The sequence below is a fragment of the Sceloporus occidentalis genome, unplaced genomic scaffold, assembly GCF_023333645.1.
Source record: "Sceloporus occidentalis isolate IW3139 unplaced genomic scaffold, rSceOcc1.0.p SCAF_2, whole genome shotgun sequence".
In the NCBI taxonomy this organism is placed as follows: Eukaryota; Metazoa; Chordata; class Lepidosauria; order Squamata; family Phrynosomatidae; genus Sceloporus; species Sceloporus occidentalis.
The window spans coordinates 40993768-41015382 of NW_028316982.1; the positions used below are offsets into that span (position 1 = coordinate 40993768).

General features: G+C 40.9%; 1 protein-coding gene across 10 annotated transcripts in view; it reads left to right on the plus strand.

Moving 5' to 3' along the window:
• DOCK10 (dedicator of cytokinesis 10) overlaps nucleotides 1–21615 on the plus strand; it is a 187819-nt gene that overhangs the window by 60463 nt on the left and 105741 nt on the right. For 9 of the 10 annotated variants that reach the window (XM_089509216.1, XM_089509209.1, XM_089509211.1 and 6 more), the window contains exons 2-6: nucleotides 1777–1896; nucleotides 6044–6133; nucleotides 12329–12411; nucleotides 20628–20700; nucleotides 20968–21090. In XM_089509216.1, coding sequence (XP_089365342.1) covers nucleotides 1777–1896; nucleotides 6044–6133; nucleotides 12329–12411; nucleotides 20628–20700; nucleotides 20968–21090 — 489 coding nt within the window. The remainder of the gene's footprint in view (nucleotides 1–1776; nucleotides 1897–6043; nucleotides 6134–12328; nucleotides 12412–20627; nucleotides 20701–20967; nucleotides 21091–21615) is intronic. The other variant, XM_089509210.1, reaches the window with a different exon arrangement.

Here is a 21615-nt window from a genome sequence, read left to right on the forward strand (position 1 = left end):
GCACATAATACACATCCAATAAAATGTCAGCCATTCCAGCTTTCTTCTATCTTGGATCTGGAAAGGAAGAATTTTCCCCATCCTAAGTATACTCTTCCTTATCTATAACTCTGTGCTGGATCAGACCTTAAATTTCAGTGTGAATTCTTCATGCAAGGGATATAATCTTGCTGATCTTTTTCTGTATATGGAGGGCAGGTGCAAATTCCTCCACAAGGCAAAAACAAAATCAGTCTATGAGTTACATTTCACACCCAGCCCTGAGGCACAGAACATGTCCCAGTAAATGCAGGCTGTCTGCAATCCCAACAGTTCATTTAACCCTGTGATTGCCTGCCAATCCCATTTGCTGTCAGCTGGGATGTGTGATGTAGGCCAGACTATAATGACAGGAAGACTATAATGTCAGGAAGACTCTGCTGGGTGGTGATGGCTAATGTTCCATTAAGTGCACAAACTAAATGTACTTAAACATTTGGGGATAGGAAGGAGAAGGATGATCTAAAGAGAATGGTATACTCAGGATCTTTGAGTTTTTCAAATGGTTTGGTAACTAGCTCATATCACCTCTTTCCTCCATATTCATATAGTGTCCTGGCCACACAAGTTCAAAATATCCTCTCTAGTGTCTTGAGGAGAGGCTACCTCTGAACTACCTTGTCCCATTAAACTGAGCCTTGCAATGTGCATTTATATTGCCTAACCTCCATGCATAAGAACCTTGTTTAGGATAAAAATGTAAAAACTGATTTTTGCCACAATTAGAAAACTGCTGTAGCTAATCTTTTTATATTTTCTAAATTATACAGTATATATATTTTTGAAATGACCATAAACTCAGCCTAAGAGTTTTTCTTCATGATTTCTTGCTTTCTATGAACAGTTCATAAAAATCTATGAACGGTTTACTCACCTGACTTCCCATTAGTTGTTAGGGATGGCTCCACCCTTCTTTTATCTTTCCCTGTCCAAGACATAATAGGCAAGATCCCATTTATCTATCTGGGCTGGAACCTTGAATTTAAAACATCTTTGCACACTCAATTAGCACCTTTCTCTCTACTTTTATGTTAGATATTGAGACACATGCAAATGCACCTTTTCTTCAGCTATATCTTCAGAAAGCTTTCTAAAAGGCTAATATCATAATATAGCAGTAATAGTACTTCCGTAATAGATTATGAAGGCATCATCCAGCTCCTGACTGGAGAAAATATGAGGCTGGCAGGGAGAACAGGATAAATGCCAAGTTAAACAAAATATTGGAGCTTTTATTTCTCACAAACTACCCAAACTGAAAATATGGCCAAGCACGAGAGGAATAGGGATGAATCAGCTCATGGAAACAATTGAAATTAAAATAGGCCATTCCGAAACAAGCTCACCTAGAAGAAAATTGCCCATATGCAGTGCCAAAGTGCACTGCATATGATTAAAAAAAATTGTAGACAAGTTCCTGAGCTTAATGAGTAGGTTAATGTGACAGTGTAGGATGATTTGTTGTTTTCTCCATATTACAATTATGCCCCCCAGAGCAGAATGACTATCAGGAAATATTCAGGCTGATAATGAATGTTTTAATCAGACAATTCTGGTTGTTAATGTGTGCTTTGCTTCAGCACATCATGCTGTGTAAGGAAGCCAGAAACCTAGCAACTCCATTGTGTAAAATGATATTAGAAATGAAGACCCAACCCAAAAGTGAAGGGAGACAAAAAATGGAAGCTGAGAATTCATATTGCCTTTTTGTGTGTGTATTTTGTTTCATTTCCTCAGCAGGAGAAGCCCAAACTTCTGGAGCCTTTGGATTATGAAACAGTCATTGCAGAAATTGAGAAGAATGTTGAAGATGACCCACTCAAAGACCTCATCTTATTTCCCACAAATGATTTTTCGGTAAGTACTAAATTAGTACAAATACAGCTAAAGCTCAACCGAAACCATGTCAGCTCTGCAGGTCCTAGTTGTGGTGCATCCATTTCTAAGGCCAGAATCTTGTTAATACACCATGCTTGCTGTATGTTTTATAGACTGACATAGCAGTGGTGAGGGAATCTGCTGACTCTGAACAGCCTGCTTCTCCATCTCCTTCAGTCTGTCATGGCCACTATGACTGCAGCCTTTCTTCCCTGCCATTTATACTGACGTGGTTATGCCAATATAGTCCACCAACAGGATTTTAATCTTTATCTGTAAGTCACCTTGGGTCCCTTTCTGGGAGAAACAAAGCACAGAAATGAAAATAAATAAATAAATAAATAAATAAATAAATAAATGTAATGCTGACCTATTGGACCTTGTCTGCATGGGCCAAAAGACCTGCCCCACCCCAGTTCTAGCAGCATTCTGTTCGGACAATACACAGCCTAAACCCAGTTCTGCTGCAAACAGTCCAGATGAGGTCTGGCATGTTGAGCCCCAGAACCAGAGGATAACACCCTTAACACAAATTTTAAAAAACTTACCTCTTATCCTGTGCTGGGGCACTGTCTGCACAAGTGTCCTGCTGAGCTGCCCCAGTGTGAGAATAGAGAGCCAGGTAATGGGGGGAGGTCAGGCCAATTCTAGAGCCAGAATGCCTCTGGAGTATCCTGGCCAGTGCAAAGAAGGCCTGAGTCTAGGGATGCATACCTTTATGGACATTATTGCTGGGTTGTTTTTTTTTTGGGGGGGGGGGAGGGGTTTGCCAACACCAAAATTTTTGGTCTCTGTGATAGGAAGCCTCATCACCTCCAAGCTATGGAAGCATTTTAGTTTCAATGGCACTGCTTGGAGGACATTATGTCCCTGAGGACATAACTATCTAAGGCCCCATTCCCCCTGGGTGATAAAGCAACGGATCTTGCTGTGAGTCAGACTCGGAGCGAGTTCCCGAGTCATATTCGAATCATTTCCATCGTTCCCATTACAAAAGGAAGCAAACAGGCTCGGTTTTTCTTGAACCATATTCTCGTTCCCATTGATATTTCTCCCTTGTATTTTGATGCTGACTTTTTTGTTTCCCATTGCCTGTCTGGAACTGTTTTTTTCCTTTTTTAAGCTGTCATTCAAGCACTTAGGTGATTAGACGTCACAGTGATGTCAGTTACTTCGATGCATTTTGACACGGGCTATTTTTGTTCCCCGTTCCCATTTGCGTCTTTCAAACCTGTTTGTGTGTGTGTGTGTGTGTGTGTGTGTGTGTGTGTGGTCAATGGATCATTGAAATGCCTGAGCAGCTAGGTGTCATTGTGATTGCCTTCCAGATGTTGGAGTGCTGAGCCGCTTAGGCACTCAGCAAAAACAGAAAAAGTAAAAAGAAAAAATAATAGATATAAAAGGGGTGTGCAGTGGGTCTCCTCACACATCGATCTATGTGGAGCGGAGGGGGGTTGGCAGAATCGAACGCGAGTTCAAATGGGAACGATATCCCTATAATCTGATTTTTTATTCGCTTTATAGCCCAGTGGGAATGGGGCCTAAGGTCCAAAACACACTGCAGAAATAATCCAGTTTGAGACCACTTTAACTGCCCTTGCCCAATGCTAGAGAATTCTGGGAACTCTAATTTGGTGAGACATAGAGCCTTCTCTGCCAGAGAGCTCTTGTGATTCAACAAACTACAGTTTCCAGGATTCCCTAACACTGAGCCAGGGCAGTTAAAGTGGTCTCAAACTGGATTATTTCTGCAGTGTGTTTTGGACCTGAGATTCTCTATCTAAGATTCTCTCCCAGGGTTTTTCTTGGGGAATGTTGCTCCCCGGAGGCATGCCAGGTTGGGTTCTAATATGGGAGCATCCCTCAACCTTTCCTGGGGAAAGGTCCTGTGGGTAGAGAACTGTCCTCAACCCTGTACAGACAGGTGCCGCGATTTTGACGCGACAGACACCTAGCGTCCGCATGTCGCAGCACCATAATGATGTTGCGAGTGCACCATTGGCACACTGCGGCATCATTATGGCTTTTTGCAGGTTCTTTCTGCTCCATGAGGGAGCCGCGCAGTTTGTCTGCTGCAGCTTCCTCGTGGAGCAAAAAAAAAAGACGCCAAAGTCTAGCTTCCCCTTGTCCATCCTTCTCACATTTCAAGTTCCTGTAATATGTGTTGTGCAGCTTTGGACTTCCTTTCACCTCCAAGCACGTTAACTGCTGATCACTTTTTCCTCTTGAGTCCAGTTGCATCATTAGCCACACCTCTACTCATAGTTGTCCTCTCATCTCCCTAGTAGCTAATTGAGTGTCTTCTGAGTCTCATCTTCTGGCACTATTTCTTGTTTCAATTTGGATTTTCTCATCATGGGGTTTTCATAGTTAAAGACACCCAAAAGAGGGTTTATCAGTCCTCCCTCTGTCCAGTTCTAACAAGTTTTATAGTTTTATTGTCTCTGAAATATCATTTGCCAATGTCACTCCACCACCACCACCACCACAGCTGTCCAGTAGCTGTTTGGCACATTTAGTTTGGCTCCTCAGCAAAAGCCTGCCTGACATGGAAGATCCTACTAGCAGCACTGCTACCAGCACCATAGCCTCTTGCCTCACAGAAGCATTCAGTGTCACCACTGCTGAAAGGTGGTGCCATGATGAGAGCAGTAAAATATACTGAATGGTGTTATTACAGTTTTCAACTACTAATATAATTATTATTATTATTGGCTGAGTGAGCCAACAAACACTGTGAGTTACCCCACAGCTCCATCCAGATCAGCAAAGTCCAAATGGAATGGTCCAAATATATACTGTAGGCATGCATATGATGGTATTGTTCTAAACCAGTGATATCCAAACTTTTTCAGACTGCATCCCTTTCCTGTTGGGTGACAATCCTAGCATCCCCAATGCCTATGTCTTGATATTAGGTCTACTGTCCTACTGCCAATTCTATCATTATTCCCTTTGCACGTGTTCACCTTGGGATCAGCAACTGAAGAGTTGGCTGAGCAGTGACCAAGAAGCTTCTCACCTCACTCAGCCAGCTGCTCAGATGCTGCTTCCAAGTTGATCGGATGCAAAGAGAGAAGCTTCTCCCCAGTGAGGAAGGACTCATTCCTTCTTCACCAGAGCAGAGAGGGCACAGCTGGAGTTTGTGTAAGGGATTTACAGAGGCCACATACTCTGAACTGGAGTCTGGTATCAATGGGGAAAAAGAGAGATTTTAACTACAGGAGCCATTCCAAGGCAAAGGACTCATTGCAAGAATTGGGCCTGGATACTCCTCTCTCCCCTTTCTCAGAGACATGCCTTCCCCACACAGCTTCAAGTTGCTACCCCAACCCTCAAAAAAACATTATTTTGCTACCTCTTCTCTCAGCCTATCTAACAAAAGAAAGCAAGAGCAGCAGTGCTCCTCCAATCTGTCAGCCAGTCCCAGCAAAGCTCATTTTTGCTGTTACTGCTCCCCTGCCATGACGTGGTCTAACTCTTTGCTCCAGCCAGTCCATCCCAAAATGCTGCTGCTCTGAGCCATAGAAGCAATACCCTGCACCCAAGCCTTGCAAGGGTTTCCTAACCATCAGTTCCACTACTAGTGAAAGAGCCCTCATGGAGACATGCGAAGAACAGGAGAAACCACCACATGAAGCAATCAGTGAGGCTGTGCAATAGTTTTAAGGGATCCTGAAAAGATACAACCCTTATCCCTACCATGGTTCTAAAGACTGCTGGTTCTTCTTGTCTTTATTGCATGTCAGTAGTTTGACTGAAGGCCCCCTGTTGTCCCCTTTTTCCTTACTGCCCCCCTGTACCTTTCCACCACCACCACCACCCCAGAGTGGCAGTACTACCCATTTTAAGGATCACTGTATCTTTCTATGTCCTAAACAATTTTTTCAATGGTAGTGACAGGAAATTTCAGAACAGCATTGCCAATGAAAATAACATGAATGTTCTGGATGACAATTGATCTGCAATTGCTCATTCTCTCACACAAGCCAGATCTTGATTCTGCACTCATGGGATGTTCCAATGACATCACAAGTCAGTGGAGCATACCTGTCTTAATCAGTTTATGTGTTATTTGTAAGCATATTCCTTATTTCAATTTTCATTGTCTCACACTTTTTTTCAGATAGCCACAGTTCCATGGGAAATAAGAACACTTTACTCATCAGTTTCTGAAGATGCAGAGCAAAAAGCAGAACATTTATTTGTTAAAGAGGTAAACTTACACTGTTTGACTTCCTTTATCTTTAATGTATAGTGTGTTGTAGCTGTATCTTTTAAATTTGTTTTCCGTTTAAAAAATTAAGCTGTGTTGAAGCCTTGAAAAGCTTAAGCAATGGCATTTTGACATGTTTGAAAAACTAAAGGCATGATTTTTGTTTATGTTGATGATGAGAAGGAGCAAGAGGACAAAGAACAACAATGGTATTTTAGCTAAGCTTAGATGCATATTTAATACATTCTACAATATCACATGATTTTTTTTGTGCCCTGGACAATGCATCCATGAAAAATGCATAGGGCTAAAATCTTGTCTGGCTCACAGGCAGAACTACAGTGAGCCATTTATTAACTCTTGGACCTACCTTAGAGCTGCTTAAGTCCTTCACCTATGACCATTTGTGCCTGGAGGATTGCAAGGAATTAATTGTAAAAACATCTGGCTCTGTCCCCATAAGAGCACACAAAACTATTCCATCATCCACTGAAATCTGCTGTGGTTCTTTGATGGTCTCAGTGGCTGAGGTAATCATTTTGTGCTGGCTATGTAGATTTAACCAGACACTTCTACAATTCCCTCCTTCTTCTCTAGGCATGAATGGCAGTGAGGGGGTGTTCAGTGGTTCTATGGTAAGTTAGGAGGGTTGGTTGTTGCAGAAGAAATAAAGGAGTGCCAGTCTCCACAGCAACTAAAAAGAGGGCATACACAGGCATTGGGTTAAGATATTTATATACCACTGACAGGATGAGTATTTAGAGAGATTTGTAGCACCTTTGAAACTAACACTATAAGATCTTTCTACATGCTGTGCTACAAGGTCTCTATATACTGATTCTACAGACTAACTTTGAATTCTAACAGGATGGTACGCATAGCACAGTTTCCACGTGGGGCACTGGAGAGAGTGTGGGACACATTTCTGAAGCAGGCATCTGGGCTAGAGGAGCAACTCCTTCCTTTTTGTGTTAGACAAGACTGCTACCATTGCCAAAACTGCTGATAACTTTTCATCTTGCTCATTAATCCTAGGATCTTGAGCAGGGTGTCACTTTCTGCCTGGTCCTTCATGACAAAAATACACTACAAAAATACATATGCAGAAATATTGACCCTTTAGAGATTGTGGGGGGAAATGCTCTTTTTTGTTTCTAGTTCAATTTATCATCAATAGCCCAATGATATTTGAATGGAAAATGGTTCACAAAGAAGACTTTTTGTATAGCTGTGGGGGCTTCTGGATAGATATTTTCCAGACTTAGCAGAGGCTCCCTTTGATCAAGTATCCTGTTTCTAATTGTGATCTTAAGAGAAATGAAGGGCAAGGTATCTTGAAACCAAAGATTCAGCACACTGGCCTTATTGCCTTCAGTGTAAAGAGCGGAGCATGACATATTTGTAGCTGGAAATTGTTTGCAAATTGGCAAGATGTCACTCGGGCCTTCCTTGGAACCAAAAGCAGTGTGAGAGACACAGCACAATGGCAAATGCAGAGACATGGAATTATTATTTCAGTGGGAATTTGGTTAGTGGAACTGTGTCAGGATAAAGGCTTTCAACTGTTTCCCCCCTCTTAAGTAGTAAAGCACATGTTCCACTTTCTGTTTCCAAAGCTGTGTGCATAAAATATTTAGTAGCACCAAGTTTTCTTCTGCTGAAGTTATACGTTCTTCCAAATTCCATAATGATAATATTTGTATCATCAGCAGTAATAAAGAGACCCATTCAGACATTCAATCACAGCTGCCACATTTTCTCCAAAATCTCTCTTGTCCTTGGCTGGAAATTAACAGTTTAAAATGAAGACTCTCTTATGTGTGTGGATGTTCTCAACGTGATTCTGAGCCTTGATTTATTTATTTATTTTATTTTGAAATTAGAATTGTATGGAGTCTCTCCAGACACAGAGGAGGTTCTCCACTTCATGACTGTCACTCTTCATAATCAAGATATATGTTGTCATCACAGAGAGCTGGCCATTCCCTTTCCCCAATGAATATTTACGTAGGGGTAGGCAAAGGTTGCATTGGCCCCTACAGGGAGCCTTAGGCATCTACCCTCTCTGTCACTCATTACCTCCTGCCAAAAAAAATTACTATTCCCCTCCCCCCACCAAGATGCATTCCCAGCACCATCTGGGGAACATGGAAGGAATCTTGCCATGTTTTGATTGTTAACTGTGCTGTTTAAAAACAGGAAGTTACATAAAAACCAATTTCAGGAACACATTCCTTTAGGGAAAACAGGCCTTTCCTGGGCCTAAAATGGCCCAGGGGGTGGGAGGGTGTGAATGTGGCAAAATTGCCTCAATGACCCCAGAGGACATTTTCCAATATTTCAGGAATTGAGGGGAAATTTATTCTCCAGGAATTAATAAATAAAGGCATATTGCATACTGAAGTTTTGGGGCTGGTTTTCAAGTCTTGTTTGATATAAGAGCCAAGATGTGCAACAAAAATCACTGTTAATCCCCTTTTGCCCTCTAGTCTAAGGAACCCCTAGGCTCTGAGTCTGCACTCCCTTCTTTCTTGACTGGCTTGCCTACTCTGATTCCACTTTTCCTGTTTACTCCAATTCCCTGATTCCTTCTCATCCCTGGTAATTCGCTTCAACTCCACCAAGGCTGCTCCTCTCCAGCCCCCCTCCTCTGCCACTCTTCCTCAGCCACCTATCAAGACTCAGATAGGCAGGCAGGCCAAGAAAGAAAGGGAGAGTAGACTCAGAGCAGAACATTCAGGGAGCAAATTAAATAAAAAACCAGCCAGCGGAGGAGGGGGCAACAGGAGATTAGCAGCCTTGGCGGGGATAAAGCAAATTGATAGGGATGAGAAGGAATCAGGGAATCAGAGTAGGGAAGCAGGTCAACAATGAAGGTGAACACAGACTCAGAGTCTAGAGAGTTCAGGGAGCAAATTGCATAAACAAGGGGGGAGGGAAGACTCAATGAAGAAAGAGCAGAGGAGATCAGGGCAGCAGGAGAGGACGAGCCTTGAAAGGGATGGAGCAAATTAAGTCATCATTTTCATAGTTAAGGTTCACATCTTTAGGGCTTAGCATTCAAGGAATGTTTTACTCTGTTTTCTCCTTTTCAGTGTTAAACCATTCCAATGCTTATAAAAACTGTGCAGTTTTAGTTGGCATAGGTCCACAACTTAGCCTTTGAGAGTTGCACTATACAGTACTGTATTTCAACTGTGCAGCTTTTAAGGCTGTTTAGAGCTGACAAAGTTGTACTGCTTTTTGTCCTGAGAACAAAAAACAAACAAACAAAACAAAACAAAAACCAAGTGCTGTTTTTTCTTCCCATCAGTCTTTCCAGAATGGTCAGGAACATCAAATTCTTACCACATTCAGGAAATTTTCTAATACTCATTCCATCCTCACTCCCATCAAACCAAAGTTCCTGCTCTCACTTACCAAACTTATTTCTAGCCCTTATCATTTCTTTATTCTTAAGTGGTCCTGTTTTACCTGATCTTCTCAAGATTTAATCCATTTTTACCTGCTCTAGTTCTGCTTGTCCCTGACTAACCATTTAACACACAAGCTCTTTATTTTTTTTTTATTCTTCTCCCGCAATATGCCCACTGCAGCATTCCAAAAGCTGTGATTGACTGCCTTCACTCAAGTTTCCAAAACTCCTCTCTTCACACCACCTTTCTCCCAGGACCCATGATAATTGACAGCATGAATTAAAGCAACATACATCTAAGGCCTGGATGAAACCAGTGGATTAAAACAGTTTATAAGTATTTTAAAACATAAAAAAAAACCGCAAGGAAAGTACAGCACTCACCTCTTCCCATTAGAAGACCCTTTTGCAGCAGCCAGTTTGTGGCCAAAAGCTTCTCTGTCTTTCCCTGTTGGTGAAAGGAGAGTGGGGGGTTGAGTTTATGTAACAACCATTTTCTGGGTTCTATATAAATGCAAAGAATAATGTGAATATATTCCTGTCAATACATAAATATAAACAGATCTTAATAGAATGGAATGTCTTTACTGGATTTGTAAAATTATGTAATCTGAGATAGGGACACATTTATATGTGTGTGTGTGTGTGTGTGTGTGCACGCATGTTGATTTAAAATACAATAATGATCCCCTGAATACAAAATTCTAGATAGTATTTTTATTCTACATCATTAGCATTTATTTAGCACATGGTTCATGACCATTGAACTAAGAATATCACTTTATAGAAGCATTTAGTATGCTGTATAGTTTACCAAGCTGCTGTCTATGGCCAATAAAATCAGTACATCCCCGTCCCTCCAGTCAGGAGATATAAAATATGATATCATGGCAACTTCCTCAGCTGCTTAATTGTATTATACCTTATCATCTGTATTTATATTATACTACTTGTAAACCTTACTGTAAATGATACATAATGGTATCTAACAATGTTTCTGTTATTCAAGGCTTGCTGTATTTATTCTGAAGTGTCAGTATTATATCAGACAACCTGTGGTCCATTACCTACCTAAGAAATATATTATAAATAGTAGCTATATGCGATAAAAGAAAGGAAACAAGTAAAGCACCACTGTGTGTCAGGAATATTCTTCAGTTCTGCTTCAGTTAATTTGTTTCCTCTTTTCTAAATGCTGCTCAGCAGTGCAGCTCAAATTCCTGTTCAATCAAAATGAAATGATCTATTAATTGTGTTAATTCTTGTCTAGTCAAAGGTGGGGCATGATGGTTCTGTTGCAGAAAAGTGTTTGGGGAAAAACAGTATACATCACTTGTTTGGACAATAAGTAAAGAAGAGACAGTAGTTCTTAATTCTTGTCATGCAGTTTAATCATTATTGCCAAGAGTTGGTTAATATATTGTATTGGCTTTTAGTGAAATACAGTAAATAGCTGACTGGTTTAATATACGGCATTCTCTTTGTTATCCACTTTTGATGGATTTTTCATGAATATTCCTATCTTTTGGGAGCAGGTGTCTTCATGTGATAGCAACTAAATCTTGGTATGACAACAAAACTGAAAGTAACTATCGACACAGTACATATTTCATGGAATAGCTTGAGTGTGACAAAATGTGTGACACAGGTATTCCAGACTTCTCAGGAATGGAAAGCCATGTTAAAAAGATCTGTAATGAACTGTGATTATATATACACTCTAATATGCATAAAAGCACAGTGGACTCTTTTTGAAAAGGGATGGTTATACATCAAATAAACAAAATAATTACTTTGAAGGATTCCTCATCATTGTAAGTGATACCATGATGAGCAACAGAAGTATTTCTAATCCCCACACAGGTATTCATACACATGTACTCAGTCACTCTGCCTATCTCAGTGTGCAGGGACTCTACGATAGTTCTCACCAAAGGGTACGGGAGTCTGTCTCTCTCTCTCTCTCTCTCTCTCTCTCTCTCACACACACACACACAGAGAGAGAGAGAGAGAGAGAGAGAGAGTGTGTCCATCAGTTAGGAGTAGAACTAATATTCTGAAACATTCACTTCCCTGTTGAAAAATTGGTTCCCTGACAACTGGCAAACCTTACCAGGAAAAATGAAACCAGTGAAACTTCCATGCAGTTTTTCTCCCAATATTCACATATTCCAAATGGTCGCATTTCTTTCTACCCTGAAAAATCCTCTGGAACACAGGACACTCAGATGTAGAGAAAATATTGTGCAGAAATGTTCACAAAAACTACAGAAATTGTAGTGCAAAGATGAAACAGTCAAGAACTGAGATCCATGTAATTATATCAGGGATGATAATCAGTGATAGATGTTTGTGGTGTGGAACAAATTTGGAAAAAGGTTCTTTTTCCTGTGGTCCAAGGAATCCTCCAGCAACTGTGGCTTTTTTGGCCCAATTTTTTGAGGAATTCTGAGAGCTGGAGTCCAAAAATGTAACTTTCCTAAACTCTGATACAGCATGCAGCCTCTGTATGTGGAAGGCCAGGATTTGGAAATGTTACTATTGCTGACCACAACTCTCAAAATTTCCTAGCTAGCATGGTCAGGAACTTTTCAAAGCTCTGTGCTAGCTATGCTTGTTCTTCATATGGAAATCTTTTGATTGTATGGAACTGCTTCCAAGAATGGGATCTGCAAGTGGCATCCTCTTCCTATGCATGGAATGGTCATGCTGGATTTCAGCCCCCCCCCCTCCCAATTTAAAGTAATTGAACTATACATTTTCTTTCTTCTTTGTTTTAGGCATGTAAATATTACAGTTCCCAATGGCATATTGTAGACTACAAATATGAACAATACTCGGGAGATTTTAGACATTTGCCATGGTAAGCTACTCTGTATTTTTTTTCTTAGGTGTTTGTACTGAAATATTATGTTTGAATGTATGCATCCAAATTAATACTATAAAGCTGTCTCTAGCATCCAATAAGTTATTTGAGGCCACCATATGTGAAGTATTTTCATGCTGTAAATGTAATTCATTTCACTTTTAAAGAATACAACTCATTTCCTTTTTTTAATAAAAAAATATTGTAATAAAACACACCATACACATAGACATAACCACTTAACACATAATTACATAACATAACTACAACCTTAGTTTTTTGTGGGTTTTTCACAGGCTTGATTTTTTTCTATGTTCAGAACATATAAAGCAGCTCCCTGGTTCATCAGCTGTCAGTCAGTTTCTGAGCTTCTTCCCACCCACCTTGCCTAGGTTCTGGATTTGAACTTGTTGGGTTTCTGGAGTTATGCTTTTTTAGCAAATCTGAAATTGTAATTTTGTCATACTTTCTTCAATTTTGGTACAGGGCCAGATGCCGCTTTTTAGGATGGGGCCTTCACATGCATGTGACCCAGTGCAAGAGTTCCCTTAAGGGTATAAGCGACCAGGGTCATGCTAACCCTGGGGGCAGTTGGTCTCTCCTTATTGCCTATTGCAGGGGGAAACACCACAGTGGCTTCCAACCCTGTGGAATCACACATCTGTCATTTCGTGTCTACTTAGCAAACAGGCTGGATGAATCAATTTCCATTGGCTAGCAAGTGGGTCAAACAATGCTTGGCTCTGAACCTATACTAGTCCAGACTCTCATCTGTAACCAATAATGTTGTGGCCTATTTCCATTCCAGAAAACACTGTCTGTGCTCATTCTATGCCAAGCAAAGCTTCTCCTCTGCCTTCTGGATCTACAACTATAGAAGCCGTACTAAATAGTTTTATTTGCATATTTTTCAGTTGGCTCTTTTTGGTTATCCAAATATGAGTTAGGATTTTGTATCAAGGCTTTCATTTTACCTTTTACACCTATTTAGATTTCCATTAGTTCCTGGAACCCTCAAGATCAAACACAAACTTAGCTCTGTCTCGTCATCTGATCTTGTTTTGGTATGACTCAAGTTACAACCACTAACTCAATCAGTTTGCTTTGATCACACAGACATGACGCTGTGTTACATTATCTAGGAGAGAAGTGAGACTAGGCCTTTCATATATATTTTTTCTGATCATAACATCCCACCAACTTCCCTCATTTCCTCCCTCTTAATTAAAGAACGATTGACTTGGAAGATACTTCGAAAGATCATACTAACCAGTGTCAGTTTCTACCGAGTCTTTCCAACTTCCTTGCTAAGCTATTTTCATGATACCTCCTTTTTGTAGAAAAGAAATAAAACCCTCACTGCTATGAGACAAAGGCCCGTTACAAACGGGCCTAAAAGTGCGTGCTCCGTGCGCGCTAGGGTTAGAAAGGACGCGCGAAGCACACAAAAAATGGCAGCGGCCGTTCTACACGGCCGCCGCCATTACGACATCACGACCGTGCCACCTCTATACGGAGCGGTGTGGACATGACATCGTCACGCCGCGCCAGGGCGAATAGTGCGCCCCTTCCCCGGCTGCAAAAGGAGCTCCGAAATGGAGCTCCTTTTCTGTTTGCATCGCTGGGCGCAGCCTTCAGACGGCTGCGCCCAGCGACGCAGAGGAGAAAGGGGCCAAGCAGCCCCTTTCTCCTCCTCCCCACCGCCGCGGGGTGTCCTTGGGGCTTGAAGCCCCAAGGACACCCCTTTCCAGGCTGCGGGGAAGGGGCTTTTGCCACTTCCCCGCAGCCTGGAAAGCGGCGGATCGGGGCCTCAGAGGCTGCCGCTCTGGCTGCTGAGGCCCCGATCCGGCTGGAAAAAGGGCGGGTGCAGGCCGCCGCTTTTCGGCGGTCTGTAACCAGCCAAAGATTATCTGAGGTTAAATTTACATAATAAACAATGGTATAAATTTAAGATGTTCTTTGTAGCCATTATTTTTTGGCTTTTTTATGTACGACTTGCACAAAAATGATGTACAGTGATCCATATGTAGTACCTACAGTATTTTCCATGCATCTTTTCATCATCAGAGGATGTGGTAATGTGGCAAGACTTTAGCTGAGTACTTTCTGACATCTTCCAATCCACATTGCAAAAATAATCCAGTTTGACACCGCTTTAACTGCCGTGGCTTAGTGATAGGGAATTCAGGAAGCTGTGGCTTTGTGAGACATCAAGCTTTCTCTGTCAGAGAGCTCTGGTGCCACAACAAACTATAATTCCCAGCATTCCCTAGCACTTAGCCAGGGGGAATTAGATATTGTATTGTATATGTATCATGTACTGTAAATTGATGCTGTTTTAACAGGTAAGCCACTTTGATTGCCCTGTAGCAGAAAAGCAGGATACAAATAAAAGTTGTATTTATTTTATTTATTTATTAGCCAGGTAGTTAAAGCAGTGTCAACCTGGATTATTTCTGCTGTGTGGATTGGACTGAAGAAGAACCATTGACCCTTTAGAGCAGGGGTAGGCAACCTGCGGCCCTCAGGCCGGATGTGGCCCGGCAAGGCCTTGGGACCGGCCCCAGCCCGGTCCTGCCGCCGATTGCCGCCGGGGCCTTTGGCCTCTCGCGCACAGGGGCAATTGTCTATAGAAGCCTCAGAAACATGCATTTATATTAACATTTTTTAAAAAATCAGCAAATTTTTTCACGTGTCCTCCACTTTTTTAAAAAAAGTGTCCACCATTCAAAAATTTTGTCCTACATTTGTCCCGGTTTATTTATTTATTTAATTTTTAAAAAAAATTATTTACTTATTTATTTTTTGGCTTCGGCCCCCCAGTTGTCTGAGGGACACCAACCCGGCCCCCGGCTCAAAAAAGTTGCCTACCCCTGCTTTAGAGCTATAAATACTGTTACTGCAGGGAAGCACACTACACTTATTTTTCCTGTTTTAATCTTGTTTTGAATGTGAAATTTGGCTAAAATTTAAATCATCAATCTGGCTGTTTTGGCAGCAGATTGTGGGAAAATTACTTTTTTGGAATACAACTCCCTGAATTCACAAACCAGAATGATAAGTAGTTGTGGTGGCTGGAGGGTTCTGGAAGTTGTCATGCAAACAGATAACATTACCAAGCTCTGGCTGGCGTAGTGAAGAGTGTTACAGGCTGTACAAGAGTAATGGAGAGTCTTACAGGCTGTGCAACCACCTCTTTCTTCACCAGATGAGGGTCATGGCAACTGCATGCCATGGCACCTACCTGGCCTTTCCGCGGCACAAAAAGGAGCTGCAAAAAGTGGCTCCTTTCTGCGCCACAGCTTTTCTGTGCTCCTTTGGAGCTGCATCATCTGGATGCAGTGCCAGAGGAGTGCTGTGATGCCGCCTACCATGTGGTGGGGCGCATGGCATCACGCTGGGATGAGGGCAGAGTCAGGGCATACATCGTGCAGTCACCACATCTCCACTCCGACCCCATGTCAGCCTCTGATGCCAGTCTATACAGCCCCTTAGTTTTCATTTCTCTAAACACAGTTATTCCAAATCCAGGTTAAGTGTGAACTTTATCAGGTTTTCACTGTTTTGTTGGCATCACTTTTAGTTGCTTTACAAGTGTGCACCCCCACCTTCTAACATTCTAGCATCTGATGTTGAGTAGAGAAACTCCTACTCAGATCTTCCCCACCTGTCAAACCTAGTGAAACAGTGGCCATATGACATTATTGTCAGAAACAGAACAGCCAAAGAGATCAAGGATCTCTTTGGTCTATGCTAGATTTTCTTCCCTATGAGGGAACAGTGGCATAAATGCAACCTCCCCCACCCACAAAGAATAGGATCCCACTTCTGGTTTTGCAAAACAGATTTTTTTTTTTTAATATTAAAAGTGCACATGGCCCATGTAACCTATTTAAAGGGTTGATTGCCTCTGCTGGAGGATTCATTCCTCTTTATTTTTATTTTCTCTCTTCCTTTAGCCTTTTCTCTCTCACTGCTGCTGCTTATCCTGCTCCTCCTCCTCCTCCTCCTCCTCCTCCTTCTTTTTTGCAAGAAACCAGACCTTTTGTATTTTAGCATATGTTTGTTTGATTTTTTAAAAAAATCTCTGGAACACTCCAGCTTCCATGGCTGTATCTGCTCTGCAGAAATAATCCAGGTTGACACCACTTTAACTTCCGTGGCCAAATGCTATGGAATTCTGTTAACTGTACTTTTGTGAGACATTTAGCTTTGTCTGTCAGAGAGCTCTGGTGCCATAACAAACTACAGATCCCTGGATTTTGTAACATTGAGCCATGTCAGCTAAAGTGATGTCACCCTGGATTATTTATGCAGTGTAGATGTATCCCTTCCCTCTCTGGGCATTTGCATCTCAGCCACAGCTTAAAGGAGGGAAAGGGATTTCTTCCCACTGGCCATGTTGTTTCTAGTGTAGAGAAGCGTTCCATGTGTTGCAGAGCAAAGGAAATGTTATAACTTCTGTTGTAAGTTACAGCCAGGATGAAAATATTTATATTTTTGAATGGTATTTTTAAAATGTGAGCCAGCATGATGTAGTAGTTTGAGGATGGACTACGAGTCTGGAGACCAGGGTTGGAAATCCCTACTGAGCCATGGGAACCTATTGGTGCCCTAGAGCAAGTCACATGTTCTCAGCCTCAGAGGAAGGCAAAGGTACATGAACATGTCTTGACAAGAGAACCCTATGATAGGTTCACTTTAGAACCAATTGAATCCCCCTCCTTTTATTATTTTTCTTATTTGTGATTTGTTTTTTTAACTTTGATGTATTGTTATGTACTTTTTAAACATTTTTTACTGTTTAATTTTATAGTTGGGAGGGAGGGTTGGGTCAGGGTCTTGTGGGACTTGTTGTTTTTATTGTTGTATATTGTATTCACTTTGCTGTTACCTGCCTCGATCCTCAAAGCGGAAGAGGTGGGATATAAATAAATAATAATAATAATTATTATATTTAGGTTCACCATAAGTCATAAACAACTTGAAGACACATAACTACATTTTATAAATAAATAAATAAATAACCAACCGACCCAGAAGGAGAATACCATCCTTGTAGAAAAGCCATTTTTAACCATGTGTGAACACTTTGGACTAGATCTAGGAGAATCCATAATGGTTTCATTTTTCCCCCCAGTACAAATCAGCATCTTACCTTTGAATTTTGTATTGTGAGCCACATGAGTTAAAATCTGGGCAATGGTGTTAGTATCGCTGGTATGATTGAAGCCTTGAAGCATTGAACAGGGAAGATTCAATTGTTTCCTCCCCTCGAGGCATATTGTCTGGCAAGTTGTTTCATGCACTCATAGATTGGTAGGGAAGTCAACTGCACACAGATGCATTTTTCAATAGATAATGGGAACATCTTTTCTGAAAATAGTTCTAGGAGGAAGTGGGCAAATGATGTTGATCATTTCCTGACGTAAATTTACTCTGGTTCTTTTGTCCTATAAATGGAGAAGTAATGTCAGGGAAGTGTTAGTTCCTAATGTGTAAGGTGCATCATTAGCCATCAATGTAGGTGCACCACAAATTGTTGATTTGTTACAACTATAAGAAACTATATTTTGAAAGAGATACATAGCAGTAACAACTCCTGCTCAAGTATCAGTATTTTTTTGAACAGGTGGAGTAGTCTTGGAATGCTCTATTCAAGAACAAGAATTACTACTGTAATGTAAAAAATATCAAGCATTATCCATGTTATGTGCTTTCCAGAAGATGATGATGATATGACAATAATGACTACTATTTCTGCTTAGTCTATATCCCACCTTTCTCCTAACAAGAGACCAAGGCAGCTTTCAACAAGGTTAAAGCAAGATACAGCTAATGATAATTAAAAAGGTTTTTAAAAATAAATTAGGTATCATAAAAAGAAAGCCAGCAAGGTCTAGTGGTTTGAGCATTGGACTAAAACTTTGGAGACCAAGGTTCGAATACCTGTTTAGAGACCCACCGGTGGCATTGGGCAAGGCACACTTTCTCAGCCTCAAAGGAAGGCAAAAGAAAAAACCCTCCAAACAAATCTTGCCAAGGAAACCCCTTGGCAAGGGTTCACCTTAGGATTGCTATAAGTCAGAAATGATTTGAAAGCAAACAACAACAACTACAATGATATAAAAAACCCATAATTTAAAACAGAAAAAATGATTTTAAAGACATAAAAATTAATCACACACACACTTTATTTAAAGCCTTTTGCATGGTTTATTAAACATCAAATGCCTATTTAAATAAAAAGGGGTTTACTGACCAGTGAAAGGAGAGAATAGGGAATGGGCCTCCCTAGTTTCCTTTGGGAGGGAATTCCAGAGAATAGAAGCAGCCACTGAGAAGGCCTTCTCACATGTCCTCACCACACAGACCTGTGAGGATAATGGGACCATGAAAAAGCCCTCTCCTAGAAATCTTAAGGCACCAAACTCTAAAAATCTGGATAATCTCTCCCAGATTTTTCACAAGTATGTTAAACATGGGGGAGAAGACTATCATAGGGGAGCCCCCTAAGCTAACTGGTTGTCAAACTGTAATCCCCTAACACCTCCTTTTGAGCTTGCCCCTCCAAGTAGGGGCATAAGAACTGTAAAACAGTTCCTCTGAGACATATGCCAGAGGTGGCTCAGGTGGATAGTAGGGTCAATTTCTAAGTAATCACAAAGAAGAAAAATAAGGCATATGTCCATTTTCCATCTTATGTGTGTGTGTGTTCATAGAATCATAGAGTTGGAAGAGACCACAAGGGTCATCCAGTCCAACCCCCTGCCATGCAGGAACTCACAATCAAAATATCCCCGACAGATGGCCATCCAGCCTCTATTTAAAGACCTCCAAGGAAGGAGACTCCACTACACTCTGAGCGAGTGTATTCCACTGTTGAACAGCCCTTACTGTTATGTGCCTTCAAGCCATTTACGAGTTAGTACGATCCTAAGGCAGACCTGTCATGGGGTTTTTTCAGTAAGATTTGTTCAGAGACAGTTTGCCATTGCCTTCCACTGAGGATAAGATCACGTGAATTGTCCAAGGTCACCAAATGGGTTTTATGGCCAAGCTGGGAATCAAACCCTGGTCTCCAGAGTTGCAGTCCAACATTCAAAGCACTACACCTCTTATAGGCAATATTTTAAAATAATTCACATTTATCAAAATAGAAATTTATGACTGAGATCCTGTACCCAGTGAGACAGCATACCATGATTTAGGTTATGCCTATAGCAATTAGATCTACCCTAAACATATTTAATCAGACCTATGCCCCCTTGAGTTCAGAGTGATTTACTATCTAGCTAAAGTGTTACTTGGATTATAGTCGTATTCATGTGCTGGGAATTAATTAAATGCACATTCACATCATCACTGTTCCAAGAGCAACATCCAAAAGTAGGACTTTGATAAAGCTAGTATATTTTAATTGCACATTCAGGACCAGGTCAACAGAAAATATTCTGTGTTATAACAAGGATCACTTACAACAATATATCAGGGCTTCTGGGGGAAGTCTTATTTTCCTCCAGCTACTGTGATGGTTGCTGCTAATTCCAGAGAGAACACAGAAGCCTCAGGGAGATGGCAGGTGATGTTATTGTCTCTGCTAATCACAAGTCCAGTGCTTTAACCCTGGTAATTCTGGTTTCACTACACCATGGATGTCAATGATATTCAAATGTTGAATCAATCAGAGTTTGACAAAATTATTTTTTGTACTAGAAGTCTTTAGAATCCCAGAAATGACCCTTTTTTTGGTATTATAACTTCCAGCTGCTGGCTAGGAATTCTGAGATTTGTAATCCATAAAAGAGTAGTATCTGAGGGCTTCTATGTTGATGTGGGTGGGCAAGTCACTCTCTCTCAGCCTCAAAGGAGGGCAAGGGCAAATCTCCTCTGCAGTATCATGCCAAGAAAACTCCATGAAGGTTTGCTTTGGGGTCACCTAAGTCAGCAATGACTTGAAGACACACCATAAGAAGGTTCTATCCATTTTATTTTCACCTCTGGTACCACATTTTATATTTAAAAAGTAATGCCCAGAAACACATCTACTTCATTAACAGAGGCCTACCTATAGTCAAAAGCAAATCTTGCAACTTAAGTTATGGCAATCTTATCATGACCATGTTCTCTGCAGGTTTCTGCGTATTTAAAACAAACACTCCATCACACTGTACATTATGTAGATGAATTTTTATCTATTTCTTTTTTCTTAGCTATGAATTCAGACCAGAGAAACTTCCTTCACATTCCTTTGAAATTGATCATGAAGACGTTGACAAGGATGAAGTAAGTGTATCTCTCCCCCACCACTATCCCCTTTCTAACTGTGGAGTTAGTACTATCTGTTGTGTTCAATTTCCCATTTCAACTGAAATGTAGTCAAAACAAACATATATTGTCATTCTATGTGCATTAAAGAAAAATCTGTGCTTAAAAGGCACCAAGAGGTGATACTTTTTAACAAAAAGCAAGTGTTCAATCATGCAGTATTTTCTGATGTTTTTCAAAAAAACAAAAAAAATCAATTCATTATTAACAGTCTTTTTCACACAGGATACAACATCTCACTCATCTTCGAAAGGTGGTGGAGGAGCAGGTGGGACAGGCGTTTTCAAATCTGGCTGGCTTTATAAAGGCAATTTTAACAGCACAGTAAATAACAGCATTACAGTTCGGGTAAGGCAGAAGTGACTGATATGTACATATCTATCTGCCCCCACCCCTGATCATGGCATTTCTGCTTTGTATTTTCATTTAGTTGTCTATCAGCATGTCAGTATTAGATAGCTGTAGCAGCCTTATACCTCTTTAATTTCTAATAAATATTAGATTCATGCTTGATGGCAATAGATCCATCAAGTTGTGCATTTTTATAGTTTCACTTTGTTCCACAGCAAGCCCCTAGAAAAAGCACAATTTTTGATAGGACATAAAGAGGTAAAATATAAAAGCATTTGCTTATGTGTTTATATCTTTTTAACTGGAAACATCTAATTGCAGCTTCCAGAACCGTAAGATGGTCTGAGAGCTTTACACTGGATAGTGTTTGTGGGTTTTTCGGGCTATGTGGCCATGTTCTAGAAGAGTTCCTTCCTGACATTTTGTCAGCATCTGTGGCTGGCATCTTCAGAGAATGCTTGCCTGGAAAGGACTTGGGTATATATATATTGTGTGACCTGGAAAGGAAGGACTGATTTGCAT